This window comes from Pteronotus mesoamericanus, unplaced genomic scaffold (assembly GCF_021234165.1).
Source record: "Pteronotus mesoamericanus isolate MK-2021 breed Mesoamerican mustached bat unplaced genomic scaffold, CSHL_Meso_final contig_246, whole genome shotgun sequence".
Lineage (NCBI taxonomy): Eukaryota > Metazoa > Chordata > Mammalia > Chiroptera > Mormoopidae > Pteronotus > Pteronotus mesoamericanus.
In genome coordinates, this window is record NW_026555104.1 from 5,833,329 (window position 1) to 5,846,124 (window position 12,796).

Consider the following 12,796-nt stretch of genomic DNA (forward strand, 5'->3'; position numbering starts at 1 on the left):
CTTGATATTACATATAGGATGGAGGCAATTAGAGAGTCAGGGAGAACAAGAATAAAGGAAATCATGAGAAACGGAGAAGGCGAGCATGAGAGAAGATACTTCCTTGTCTTCTTGGTGTACCCTGGTCATTTTACAACCAGAGCATGGAGAGTGTCATCAAAATTCAGAACAGCCACATATGGAAAAACAAATTCTGCTCTACTTTTCCAGAGTCCCTTGCAGCTAGGATTGCCCATATACATATTCCTGACCAGTGAGATATACAGGAAGTTGGCTGAGGTGCTTCTAGGAAATCTTTTGCTTTTCTGATGAAAGGTGAGGAAGGCAGCTGGTACTGACTCCCTCACCTTTCATCCTTGGGTAGTACATTAGTTTCCAAGAGCTGCCACAACAAATTCCCACAAACTTGTGGCTTTGAACAACAGAAACTAATTATTTCATAGTCTGGAGGCCAGAAGTCTACAGTCAAGTTCTCAGCCGGGACATATTTCTTCCAAAGGCTCTAAGGAAGAATCCCTCCTTGCCTCTTCCAGTTTCTGGTGGCTTCTGACATTCCTTGCCTTGTGGCTGTATCACCCCCATCTCAGCCTCCAACCTCACATGGCCTTCTGTCTCTCTGTGCCCCTTTCTGCCTCTTATATGGGCATGCTCATTGGATTAGGGCCCACTCTAACCCAGGATGATCTCAACTTGATCCTTACCTTAGTGACATCTGCAAAGACCCTATACGGTCACACTGTAAGGTTCTGGGTGACATAAGTTTGAGGGGAACACTATTCAACCCACTACCAATAGGAAAATGATTCATGAAGCTACAACAGATTCGTATTTGAGGAACAGCAGGGCAGAGAATGCTGAATTTCATTTAAAATGTTATCATGCTGTTTGTTCACATTATTAAGCTTTTTTTAATCAGGCACTTAATAAGAATAAAATTTTAATTAAAACAATAGCAAAACGGAGACATGAAATGGTCCTTCCAGGTTCTGACATGGAACACAGCCAGGAGGTGCGCTCTCGGCCTCGGCTCAACATTTACCTCCCCTGGTGAGGATGCCCAGTCCCCTACTGCTCCCCAAGTTAAAAAGGGCAAGAAGTCAGGACAGGATCCAACTTCCCATCTCTAGCCAGGCACTGTTTGCAGGAGCAGGGCTCAGACGAGCAAGCCAAGCGATGGGAAGTCGAGGCACAGGTTCCAGGGGAAGGAGAGTGACCACGGCCGTTCCTCTCCGCACATCTGCTTTCCTCTCTCTGCCGGGCCCTGAGGACCGGCGCCAAGATCTTAATCACCCAGCACCGCTCTGGCACGTCGGGTGTGTGATACACCTGTCTCCACCGTCAGGCAAATGAGTGGGTTCACAGGCAGAGGCCTGCCCCGCCAAACAATGCACCCCTTTGTCCCCGCCCAGAGCTCAGGATCAGCAAGGAAGCCAAATCCATCAGCACTTGTCAGGGCCCTTGATACACACAATGCAAGTCATGATCCACATTCTCCAGCAAAGCCCCAGGCTTCGAGCAGGCAGCTCTCCCTGACACGCAAAGTGTCAGTCAACCTCCTAAAACCCAGGGTGGAGAGCCGGGTAAGGGGGGCACTGGGCTCTCATTCCGAAAAGCCTACCTGGCCCAGGGAAGGTGCCCCCACTGAAACTCTGACACATCCTCTCTTGAAACCTGCCCCAAGAGAGCTGCTCTAAGAAAAAGCATTTCCCCTGCTGGCAGAGGGCTCTTGCGGCTACTTTCGGTGAACGTGATGCCCACGTGGGCAGTGCACACCCTGGCCCATGGGGCCAGCAGTTTTAAAGGACTGAACCCTACCTGGGAAGAGGGAGGATGGAAGTAGAAATCCCATGAGATTTGCTACAACTGCAACACCAACCAAAAAGGTGTGACGCCATCCTCTGTAGCCAGAGAGGTGGCAGGCTCTGCAGAAGTTCAGGGATTCTTGTGTCCTAGGAGAACCCAGAAGTGGTCTCTGTGGGTGCTGCCCACATTATTATGTGCATTTCTTGACAAGTCCTACAACCCATTCTGGCTGTCCCATTCTGTCCTCACCCTCCACCCTTCCCACCGTCCCTCGACACGACCGCCAGTCACCCAGACAGGAACACACACGCGTTTTCCTGCAACAACAGACTCCTAGGCTGGCCCCAGCACTCAGCAACGAGGGAGGGGACAGGAGAGACAGGTGTGCATATTTATTTATTTTAAAGATTTTATTCCTTTTCTTTTTAGAGAGAGGGGCAGGGAGGGAGAAAGGGAGAGAAACATCGATGGGAGAGAGAAACATGGATCAGTTGCCTCTTGAATACGCCCCAACCAGGACCGAACCCCCAACCCAGGCATGTGCCCTGACTGGGAATGGAACCAGCAGCATTTTGCTTTGCAGGACGATGCCCGACGAACCTAGCCACAGCAGCCAGGGCAAGGTGTGTTCGGATCCGCTGTCCCTCTGGGGTGGGGTCACTGGCACCACCGGCCTAGGCCTTGGCACAAGGCATTCAGAGCTAAGGTTCGTGCCGACTCAGCCACACTCCCAGATCTCCTTCCCCGCGCTCACCCCACAGGCTCCCTTACAGGAATGAAACGAACTAATGAATGAGTTTTGAGGAAAGCGCAAATTCCCTGAGAAATACAGGATATCTGAGCTGAGTAATATCAGGAAAGCCAGCTCAACTTAATGGGAAGGAATAAGTTGTAGACAATATTTAAATTACATGATGCCACTCTTTTTTTTCTTGGTATGATAACAGTATTGGAATCATGTAAAAACATCTTCTCTTTTTTGAGATAAATATTGACCTGTTGTGAATAAAATTATGCAATTATTTTTTTCCAAAATAATGAAGAGGGAGGTGAAGGGGGCCAGATTGGTAGGGGCCGGGGGCTGTTGGAACTGTGTACTTGGGGGTCTGTGCCACCATCCCGTTTACTCAAGTGTAGGTCTGAAAGTCTCCATAACAAAGAGTGGAACAAAAACAAATTTCAAAGATCAAAACAGAGGAAAGCCTCAATCTTCCAACATTAGAATTTACGTATGCATCATAAAGCCAATGATCAGGTCTGGCTTTGCTTTTAAATTGTAGTGGCTAAAATTGATTCGATTTCGCTTTTTCAAACCAGACAGTAAAAAGGTGAGTAAGTACCTGTCTATCACGCACCATTTTTGGTAGGATTCCAGGGCAGCATGAGTGACATTTACTCCCCAAATACTTGTGCTGAGGTAGCAGAATTGTCACACGGCAGAGGTCAGTGGGTTGAAGGCAGTTCTTAAACTCAAGATGTACTGATCACAGCTGTAGGGATGGTTTAAGAAAGATTGTCTCAAAAACTCCTTGAGCAGGAGCAAAGGCAGACTGGCTAGCAAAAATCACTTTTAATCATTTGGCCCTCTAGGTAAAGCGTGCCCAAGGGGTACGTCATTTTTTGTTTGTTTGTTTGTTTTTTGTAGGATGACTGAGAGGGCAGCCCGCTCACCTTAACAGATACATTGCTCAAGCTAACGTTATCCACTAAGTCTTTTCCTCTTGCTATTTTTGTTCTTAGAGATTAGAGAGGTGATATCAAAAATGACCCAGTGCAAGCTCTGAATTGTAACAATCCCACCAAAGTGCATAGGTGGTATCTTTCCTTCCAATTGCCAAGACGGAATCTCCTTTCCAATTCATGTTAGCATATAATGCCCCGGGATGGAGCAATTCTTTTTTGTACCTGCCAACAGACTCTATACACAAAGATCGGCGCTGACCAATTCATGGGACACGGGCAACTCCTGTCGAAAAGCAGGGCATCAGGGGCTTATGGGTGATATCTCCTGGCGTCAAACAGGTGGGACCAGCCTCCCAGACCAGTAAGAGGAGGAGAAAATGGAAACTGAGCTGCTGGTGGGAGGAGCCTGGGGGAGGCGGCTGGCAGCCCAGGGCAGGGAAGGGCGTGTTTCTGAGGAAGCCTTGTGCCCTGCTCGTCTGCCGCACTTCACCAAACCACAAGCCCTGCTGGGCGCTCCCCTGCCAAGGCTGATCGCAATCTGCCTGCTATCAGCATTGTCATCTCTCACAGACATGCAGTTAGTGCTGTGAATTCTAAGGGACCCAATCTAATCCTGCCTTTTCCCAAAGCCATGTTTGGCCATCCAGGCCTGCCGTAGCACCTGTCTCCCCTGCCGCCAGCGGTGCCAGCCTGCACCCCCGTTTACTTCCCTCCCCCCTTCTCCCTTTGACCCCAGTGCTACCCCAACCCAAACCCTCCACCCATTTTCACCCTGATCTTTCACAGCTGGGAGATGAATATTCAGACAGAGCCCACTAAGAAGATCTAAACCTGGCCTTCCCTTTACCCTCGATGGCTGTGTCATCCAGCCAGTCTGTCCCTGTGTCTGGTGCCTGGACCCACGGAGGGCTTCGAGAGGTGGCTTCCTGATGGAGCTGTGAGGACCACGATGGGAAACTGGCGTCTTGTTTTTCTGGTTCGGAAAAAGAGGATTTCGCTTTTCAGCCCCTGCCAATCTGACAGGTTTGCCAAGAATTTTACATTTGCCAAGGATTCTACACTAAACAAACACGCACCCCTACAGCAACCCTCCTCCAAAAGAGACATAAGTCATCGGGGAAGGAAACGGCTCTGAGGAGGAGGGCGCCATGTTTCACGAACCTGTCCAGTTTCCCGAGTGTTACCTACTTTAATCTCCGCAAGACGACCTGAAACATCTCCCTTACATTCAAGTTTGGGTTCCAAAACAAGAAAGTTCAGGCTTGATTTTTGACTGCCAGATTTGTGCTCCTGTTTTATGCAATTTTTGAATAAAGGGTATGTAAAAGAAATCCTTGGGAAACTTCTAGGTCTACACACTCTTGTAGACCCGGAAGTGACTCCGATTTTTGACCCTTGTTGTCCCTGTGTCTCCCTTCCTTTCCTTTCACCTGCAAGACACAGCCAATGGCTAAGACTTAGCCACCGCCACCAATACATCATGTTGGGAGCTGAACTGTAAAAGTTCCTAGGCCCAACTAAAGGCAGTGACCAAAATTAAGGTAGCTCTGTCACATCCCAGTGGGTGGCACCATGGAAACGGTAACTTGAATCCACAACACTTTTGTACTGAGCTCTGCTCCGTTAATGAGAGGTGTTGGGGTAGGAGGGGGAAGACGGGTAGACACTGCTCCCCAAGCTCTCAGGGCCTCCAGCTCCTGTCACTGGATCATGTAAAGAAGTCAACAGTTGGCCACAGCCCTGACCCAAGTTCTGGGGGGTCAGCTCCTGGAAACTCCTCAGAGAGGAGGAGGGCAGAAAGACCAGGATTCGTTCCCCGAGCTCATGCAGCCCAGCGCATTGCTCTCGGTACGTGTCCTCGAGTCCAGTCTCCTCTCTGTTCACCCAACCCTTCCCTCTTTGCATGGCACCACTCAGAAGTGTGCATGCAAAAGGGAGGATAAAATCAGATCATACCTACATGTATGTAGTCTGTTGTGTCATGCTTATCCTGACTGATGCAAGAGATGACTATGAACCCATGGAATCACCTTGTGTGACCCAGGTTTATGAGCCAAGGGAACAAGGCAAAGGGGAAGGGCTGTCTCCTGTGACTCCATGACACAGTGCAAGGCTCCCAGCGCTAGTCAACTCACCAGGAGGCTGGTTTCAGGAAGTAAGCAGCCATGTTGGGAACGTCTACATGCCAAGGAATAGTGGGTATCCATAGAAGCTGCAGGTGACCCTTGGGAACTAAGGAAAGCCTTCGGCCAGCAGTCGGCAAGAAGGTGGGGCTCTGATCCTACAACTGCGGGGGACTGAATTCTGCCAATCCCCTGAGTGCTCTTGGAAGCAGCCTCCGGCACCAAGCCTCTGGGTGAGAACACAGCCCCCCCCACCAAGCCTCTGGGTGAGAACGCAGCCCAACCTTGAGCTTGTGAGACCCTGTGCAGAGGACCCAGTTAACCCATGGCCGGACTCCTGGCCCAGAGACACTGAGACTGTAATGTGTGTTCACTAAGCCACTCAGTTCACGGCAGTTCATTGTACAACAACAGAGAATGAATACAAGGACGGTGACCACTGAGCTACCCAATATAACCACTGACCACGTGGAAGAAATCTATGGATTCATGAACCATTTATGTAAGACTAGTCTTTTTCTTTTAACTTGTATCAGAGGCTTCTTAGTAAGTGGGGAAAAAATTACTTTTCCATAGTTTCACATACTGAATTTAATTAGCATTTTCACTGAAGAAAGCAGAAAGAGGGCAGATTGCTGATGAAAAGAAACTATGAAGTCTAAATGCAGGTGCTAATCCTAAAGCAGTTCATTGTTCTTTTCCATGGGACACCCAGCAATGTGTGTGTGGTAGTGACCCACTTGCATATTGAACCCTGACTCTAAAAGGCAAAGGTCAGCGAAAGGGCACACCTCTACCACCCTTACCACACACCTACAGAGCAGAACCACCCTGTGGCCACGGGCCTCTCCCCTCTTTGCACACTTCCACGCAGGCTTGTTCTACATCTTCCTTTTTCCCTGACACATTCTGGACTTCCTGGAGGTCATGGCTCTTGAAATCAGGCAAAGGAGGTCCTAGCCTGGCCTAAAACCCCAGCGCTGGGTCCTCACGAACTCCAAACAGCAAGATCCATACCCCTCCCTGCTGGACAGAGAGGGGCCAGTGACAGACTTATTCACTTCATGGCTCTTAGTTTGCCAGAGATCCCACACAATTTCCGGTCTGATGTTTTCATGTGCGGGAGGACCACGGGGCGCAAGCGTGCTGAGATACAGATCATTAGGTCTGCCCTGTGCAACGAATCGCTCCTTCCACCCATGTCTGCCATGTTTTGGAGCATGAGCCCTAGTGGGCTAAGGAAACCTCGGGGTCCTGAGGCTGAGCAGCACCCCCAGAAGCTGTGGAGGTTTTTAGTAATAGCCGTCTTGGGGACAGACAGTGGCCAGCAGAGCCTGGGCACTGTCGAGGGGATGGGAAATAGCAGGGGAAAGCCTGGAATAGACTCAGGGGTGCTGTTTGCCATGGCCCTCATTGGTGACCAGGGCGGGCCTCCCTCCTGCATCCTGTTGGAAGGGAGAGACAATAGCCCCTTCCAGGTCCCCCAGCTTTTGCTGGAGAGAGAAGCGGAGTTGGGAGCTGTGTTCCTCCAGCCTGTAAACACACTGCCACCCTCCTCCCAGCTGCGGGGCTGGGAAGATGACCAGGCAGTGAATTCACTAGAGCACTTGTGACAACGCCTCTTCATCCCCAAGCACTGCAGGCCTCCCTGCCCCATGTTCAGGCAGTGCCATTTTAAAGCGCGGGAACATTGGCGAACTTACCTTTAGGGCCAAGGAAGGCTGAAATGCAGAGAGGCTGGTTCACAGGCGCCCCTTCCAAAGCCCTGTGCCTAATTTTGTGTTTGAACTTTTGCGTTATTTTCCCAAAGAGCGTTCCTGAAACTGTATAAACTTCACATCCCCCCCATACCGGCCTTGGAAGGGACAAGCTAGGAGCGACCATGCTGTAGACAGACAGCAGCGAGCCCCGGGAAGTCACGGGTCCCTTTGGTGGTGTCGGGCTGGCCTCGCTGTAGCCAGGCGGGGTGTTGAGGAGAAGGGTGGCGTCCCTTCCTACGCGGGCCACCGAGGGAGACCGATCCCGGGGCGTCAGGGGGAAAGGGGCGGGGGAAGGACTTCCAGTTGCGTGCAAGGCTCCGGCGCCGCCCCGCATCCCGCCCCGCCCCGCCCGCGCCCCGCCCAGCGCAGGTAAACAGGCTGCCAGCCCGGGGACACGCCCCGGCGCCCGACTAGGGCCCCGGGGAAGCGGAGGTCAGGTGGCGCCCTTCACCCCAGAACGTGCGCCGGCGCGGGCAGCCCTGCCTCACCCGGCGTAGGCGCCGGGACGCGTCCCCCACCTTCCAGGCAGTCCGATCACACCTGCGCGCCCGGCCGGCTTGGCTGCGTAGCCAAGGCAAAGTGGGGCGTGAGGAAAAGACCCGGCCAAGGGGGGAGCGTAGGTAAAAATTGGTGGAACTCCATGTACTTGGAATCTGTTGCTTTGTTACACGTAATCTTACCTCATACCAAAGGAAGAGGAAAAGAACAGGCCCGGGGACCCCCTTTGCTTCCAACTTTCACCGACACTTATTGGGGTGAAGGCGTGGCAGGGCCTTGCTTCGGGAGAGCTCTGGGGAGGATGGTGGGAGGGCAATTTCTGCAACCTTGGGAAAGCAGAGCTGCCTATGGCCACGGGGGCGTGGAAGAAGACTTCCTGGTCCTCACCTTTCTCGTCAGCAAAGTGGGGTTAATGGCGTCAAAGTCAAGGTGGAAGGAGGTGGTGAGAAAGATGGTCAGTGCGGCGTTCATTCCCAGGGGAGTGGAGGTGGCACCCAGGGCTGCGGTTCTGTATCTAGGGACCAGCACTGGTGACATGGCGCCCAAACCAGATGTTTCTGAGTTGTGATGGGGCCCTGAGGACCCCAGACCTCTAGCTTTCTTGGATCTCAACCAGTTTTCAAAGCTGTTTCTCCTGTAGGTCCTGCAAGCTCCAGATGGCCTTCCATTAAGCTCCCTGTCTACGTATGCTGGCGCTGGGTACTGTATTTGCAACCAGGAATCGGACTTGCCTTCCTCATCTTGATCTCTTTCCTTTGCTTCTGCAGGGGTTAGGTAGGGAAGGTGTTAGGACTGACATTTTAGTTAGCTCTTACACTGACAGCCCCGGAAAGCAGGCAGCTTTGAGGAGGACTGAACACACGCACAGGTTGTCCACAACAATATCCCTTTTATTGATGTTAATCACAGTTATGAGGTCTTGTCCATCAGAAAGAAGTTTGCACTATGTAGAACTACATACAAAGACATAAAAATACACATCAACCACCAAAACAAATCATCTCAACCAATCAAAACTCTGGATGTGTCTTCAATTTTGATCGTCTGTGATTTGGAAAAACATACATGGATTGGCCCAGCATAAGGTTGGCGTCGGGGGTATCGCGGCATTCACAGCAAGGTGTTCACCCTTGGAAGCAATCGAACATGTAAACTCGGAGGGCAGGCGTGGCCCACACAGTGTCTGAACACCGGGCTCCGGGGCTGCCCGCTGTGACTGCGGCGCCCACTCAACGTCCTAGGGCCGCCTCTGACCAGTGAGGACGGCAGGTCCCAGCTGTGTCTGAAGCAGGGAAGTCACATCACCCCTGCTGGAGAAGCTATGTGTAGGATAGATTGGCTTCTAATCTAGTTCAAGTCATTGTTTAGGGTCATTTCAGAATGATGATTTGCTGAAAATTTAATTTTATAGGGAAACATAAAAATCTCTCTTCTTTTCCTACCCTTTCTTCGGTCTCAACCAAAGGGCTCTGGCCAAACTCCAGCAAAGCTTGCTGTAGCTGGAGAGAGCGCTGGGTCTGGTTACAGGTCCCCAAATGGCCAGCCGAGGAGGACCCATCTCAGATGCCAGATGTCTTCCCTTCACTTCAATTAGCTTAAGTGGCTCCATCCACAGGTAAATGAAGGGTTTGGGTTCTAGTAGCTGGCTGGTGTCCCCCAGTCTCTTAGCAAAATGAAGGCCTATAAACTTATCAAAAAGAATGTCATAGGGATTTGGAAACCATGACAAGCCACTTTGCTCTTGGAATCCCCAGAGAACAGAGGTCTCAGATCAAAGCTACAGACCCTTCTTTCCTCAGGGCTCACAGTGCGTTCACAGTTGTTGCAATTCTCTAATTCCCGTAATTTCAAAATGTCAATCTTTGCAAAAAAAAAAAAATGAGAGAGAGAGGGGAAGAGAGACTATCTGATTTTCTTCCCTCTGTCTGCACCCTCACCCCACTCAGCATCTCCCTCGGGGAGGCAGAGGAAGGTGTATTTCCCCTGGGGCTGGTTGGACCTGGGAGAGTAGTAGGTGGCTACATCCACGCTGCTCCAATTCCAGATCAGGAGGGAGACACGAGAGATGTCCTGGCGACTCTGCTCTGAGCCACTGGGCAAAAATGCTTAGGAGACTTCTCTCTGGGTAGCTTGCTTCTGTAGGTGACTTGGGGAGTGGCCATTGCATCTAGTGAGGGAGACTGACGGCCCCAAAGCAGGGGTTTCCCTGGATTGTAACCCCACTGAAGCAAGATTCCATTCAGTGGCCAAAAATCTGTAGTCCAACTGACACCTTGGAAGTCCAAAAATAAAACTGGTATCTCCCTCAAAAGAAAAGTAAAAATTGTCATGTAATCAGAGTCAATCAGGATAATGAGATGAACAGGAGAAAAAGTAAAACGCCAATGTGAAGAGAAGTCCGTGGTCCCGGGGCAGCCAAGCCTTGCTGTGTCCTCGTGTGGCCTTTCCTGGGGTCCGAAGCGCTCCAACACTAGCCCAGGCCAACATCCAATGACATCATCACCACAAACCCCAGGATGGAGGCCCAGGATGCCAGCTTCCCATTCCCGCTGGAAGGGAAGGAAAGGAAGGAGACCTTAACACACTCTGGGGCACTCTCCAAGCTGAAAGCATCCCCTGCAAGGTCCAATGCCTACAGAAAATACCCTACTGCTATGAATAACGATAATGATACTGACAACTATCGTTTATTGAGGCTTACACCATGCCAGGCAAACTGATTAACTCGTGTCATCTGAAAGGAAAACCACGAGATAATTATTCTACCTCTACTGGTGGGGAAACTGAAGCATAGGGAAGTTAAACAACTTGCCAAAGGTCAACTATCGTGGCTCTGGAATCCATGCTTGAATAATGAATACTGGCGATTCAGTTCTTGAAGATCTTATTTAATCTGACTTTGTAAACTAGCCTCAAAAATCATTCTACAATAAAACCAAAATGAAACGGAGGGCCCACCCACCCGGCCCACCCACCCCCTGAGACCTGGCCTGGAGCTAAATAATGAGACCACGGATACACAGTTTTGGCTAACAAAGCTCATCTCTCCCCTCATTCCAGCCCCAGGAAAATCTGGAGAAGGTGGGAGGAAGGGTGGAAATTGGAGAGAGAGAGAGGGAGGGAGGGAAAGGGGACAGAAAGAAGGAGGAAAGGGAGAAGAAGGGAAGGAAGCAGGAGGAGGGAGAGAGGGAGATATTAAAAATTAATAGTCTGTTTCATGGCAGGGTGGGGGGCAGAGAGGCACAGTGTGTATGCCACTGCCTCATATTACCTGGTCTGTCTCTCCACCTACCTACCTGTTTCAGACGGCACAGCTGTGGAGCGGCTGAGGACGATGATGGAGAGGGGCAGGAAGGGGTGGAAACAGAGGAGTGGCAAGTGAAAACAAGAGCAGATTTGGAGGCTGGGATCCGGACAGGGACAGGGACAGGTGAGGGAGGGGAAGCTCTCCCACCTGATCTGAGCTTCGGGGATGATGTCGTCCATGACCACATAGACCATGGCGCCAGCAGCAAAGGCCAGGGCGTAGGGCAGGACGGGCTCAGCCAGAACCACGGCGAAGGCCCCAAAGAGCCCGGCCAGAGGCTCCACCATGCCGCTCAGCTGCCCGTACCTGAGGAGAGAACAGAGAAGCATGCCACCGGGGAGCTCCCACAGGCACTCTGCCCGTTCACACTGCTGACTCCAGAAGACGATGTGTTTATCCCACGTCATACACAGTCTGGCAGAAGTAATGCCTGCTTGAGTGTGGTTGGTAGGGTAATAATACAAATGTAATAATTTACAGTTTTAATTTGAATATTTCACCTAAAATGTCATATTGTGTGCTTGAGTGTGATATTGTTATGTTACAGAATTACATGCTTATGATTCTGTAATAAAAGATTTTGTAATAAAAAAGGGGCGTTATTTGGGCTGGACCCTGTATCTGAGCACAGCGGTGCAGAAGCACTTCATTGTTTTGTTCACCTCCTCCTTTTCCTTCCCCACAACCTAGTACAGTACAGTCGCCACCCCCCCGGGTTTTTTTTAGAGTTTTAAGTCTGCTACATTGTCTTTTTAAAATAACAGCATTATTGAGATCTAATCCACATGCCATATGACACATCAATTTAATGCGTGCAACTCAGTGGTTTTTCATCTGTTCACAAGGTTGTGCAACCGTCACCACTATCTAATTCCAGCACATTTTCATCACCCCAAAAGAAACCCCATACCCATTAGCAGCTGTTCCCCATTCCTCCCTCCTCCCCCCAGCCCCTGGCAACCGCTAATCTACTTTTCATCTCTATGGATTTGCCTATTCTGGACATTTTATATAAATAGAATCACACAATACGTGGTCCTTTCCATGGACTTATTTTCACTCAGCATGTTTTTGTGGTGCACCCATGGTGTGACACGTATCTGCGCTTACTCCTTTTCTGACTGACTACTATCCCTTTGTGTGGCAACACCACAGGTCACATATATCCATCCATCACTTGATGCCTACATTGTCATGTAAGGGTAGGATACTTATTTGAAGCAGTAGGGACATTTCCCAAGGACAGCTGTGCCTGGCAGGTCTGGGGATTCAGGCCACAACACATCCCTTCTGAAGGAGCTACAGCCGCCTACCTCTGTGGAACAGGTGGCCTGCCTGGCCATGTCTATATTGAGGGTCTGTCCCCACAACCCTCATCTTGGATTAAGGTGAGATTCTTCTTTTTTACAAAAATCCCTTGCCCTGGTGCGTCATTCCATACACCAGAAGGTTGTGAGTTCAATTCCCAGTCAGGGCACGTATAGGAGGCAACTGATCAATGTCTCTCTGTCTCTGTCTCTCTCTCTGCCCCCCTTCTTCTTTTTCATATATATATATATATATATATATATATATATATATATATATATATATATATATATAGCAACAGAGACAACAGAGTG

The 12,796-nt window shown here is 50.3% G+C and overlaps 1 protein-coding gene across 3 annotated transcripts in view; it reads right to left on the reverse strand.

Moving 5' to 3' along the window:
• Nucleotides 1–9,529: 9,529 nt before the first annotated feature.
• SLC39A11 (solute carrier family 39 member 11) overlaps nt 9,530–12,796 on the reverse strand; it is a 250,970-nt gene continuing 247,703 nt past the window's right edge. For all 3 annotated transcript variants that reach the window (XM_054573113.1, XM_054573111.1, XM_054573110.1), the window contains 2 exons: nt 11,322–11,480; nt 9,530–10,416 (listed from right to left, as the gene is read on the reverse strand). In XM_054573113.1, coding sequence (XP_054429088.1) covers nt 10,338–10,416; nt 11,322–11,480 — 238 coding nt within the window. In that variant the 3' untranslated portion in view covers nt 9,530–10,337. The remainder of the gene's footprint in view (nt 10,417–11,321; nt 11,481–12,796) is intronic.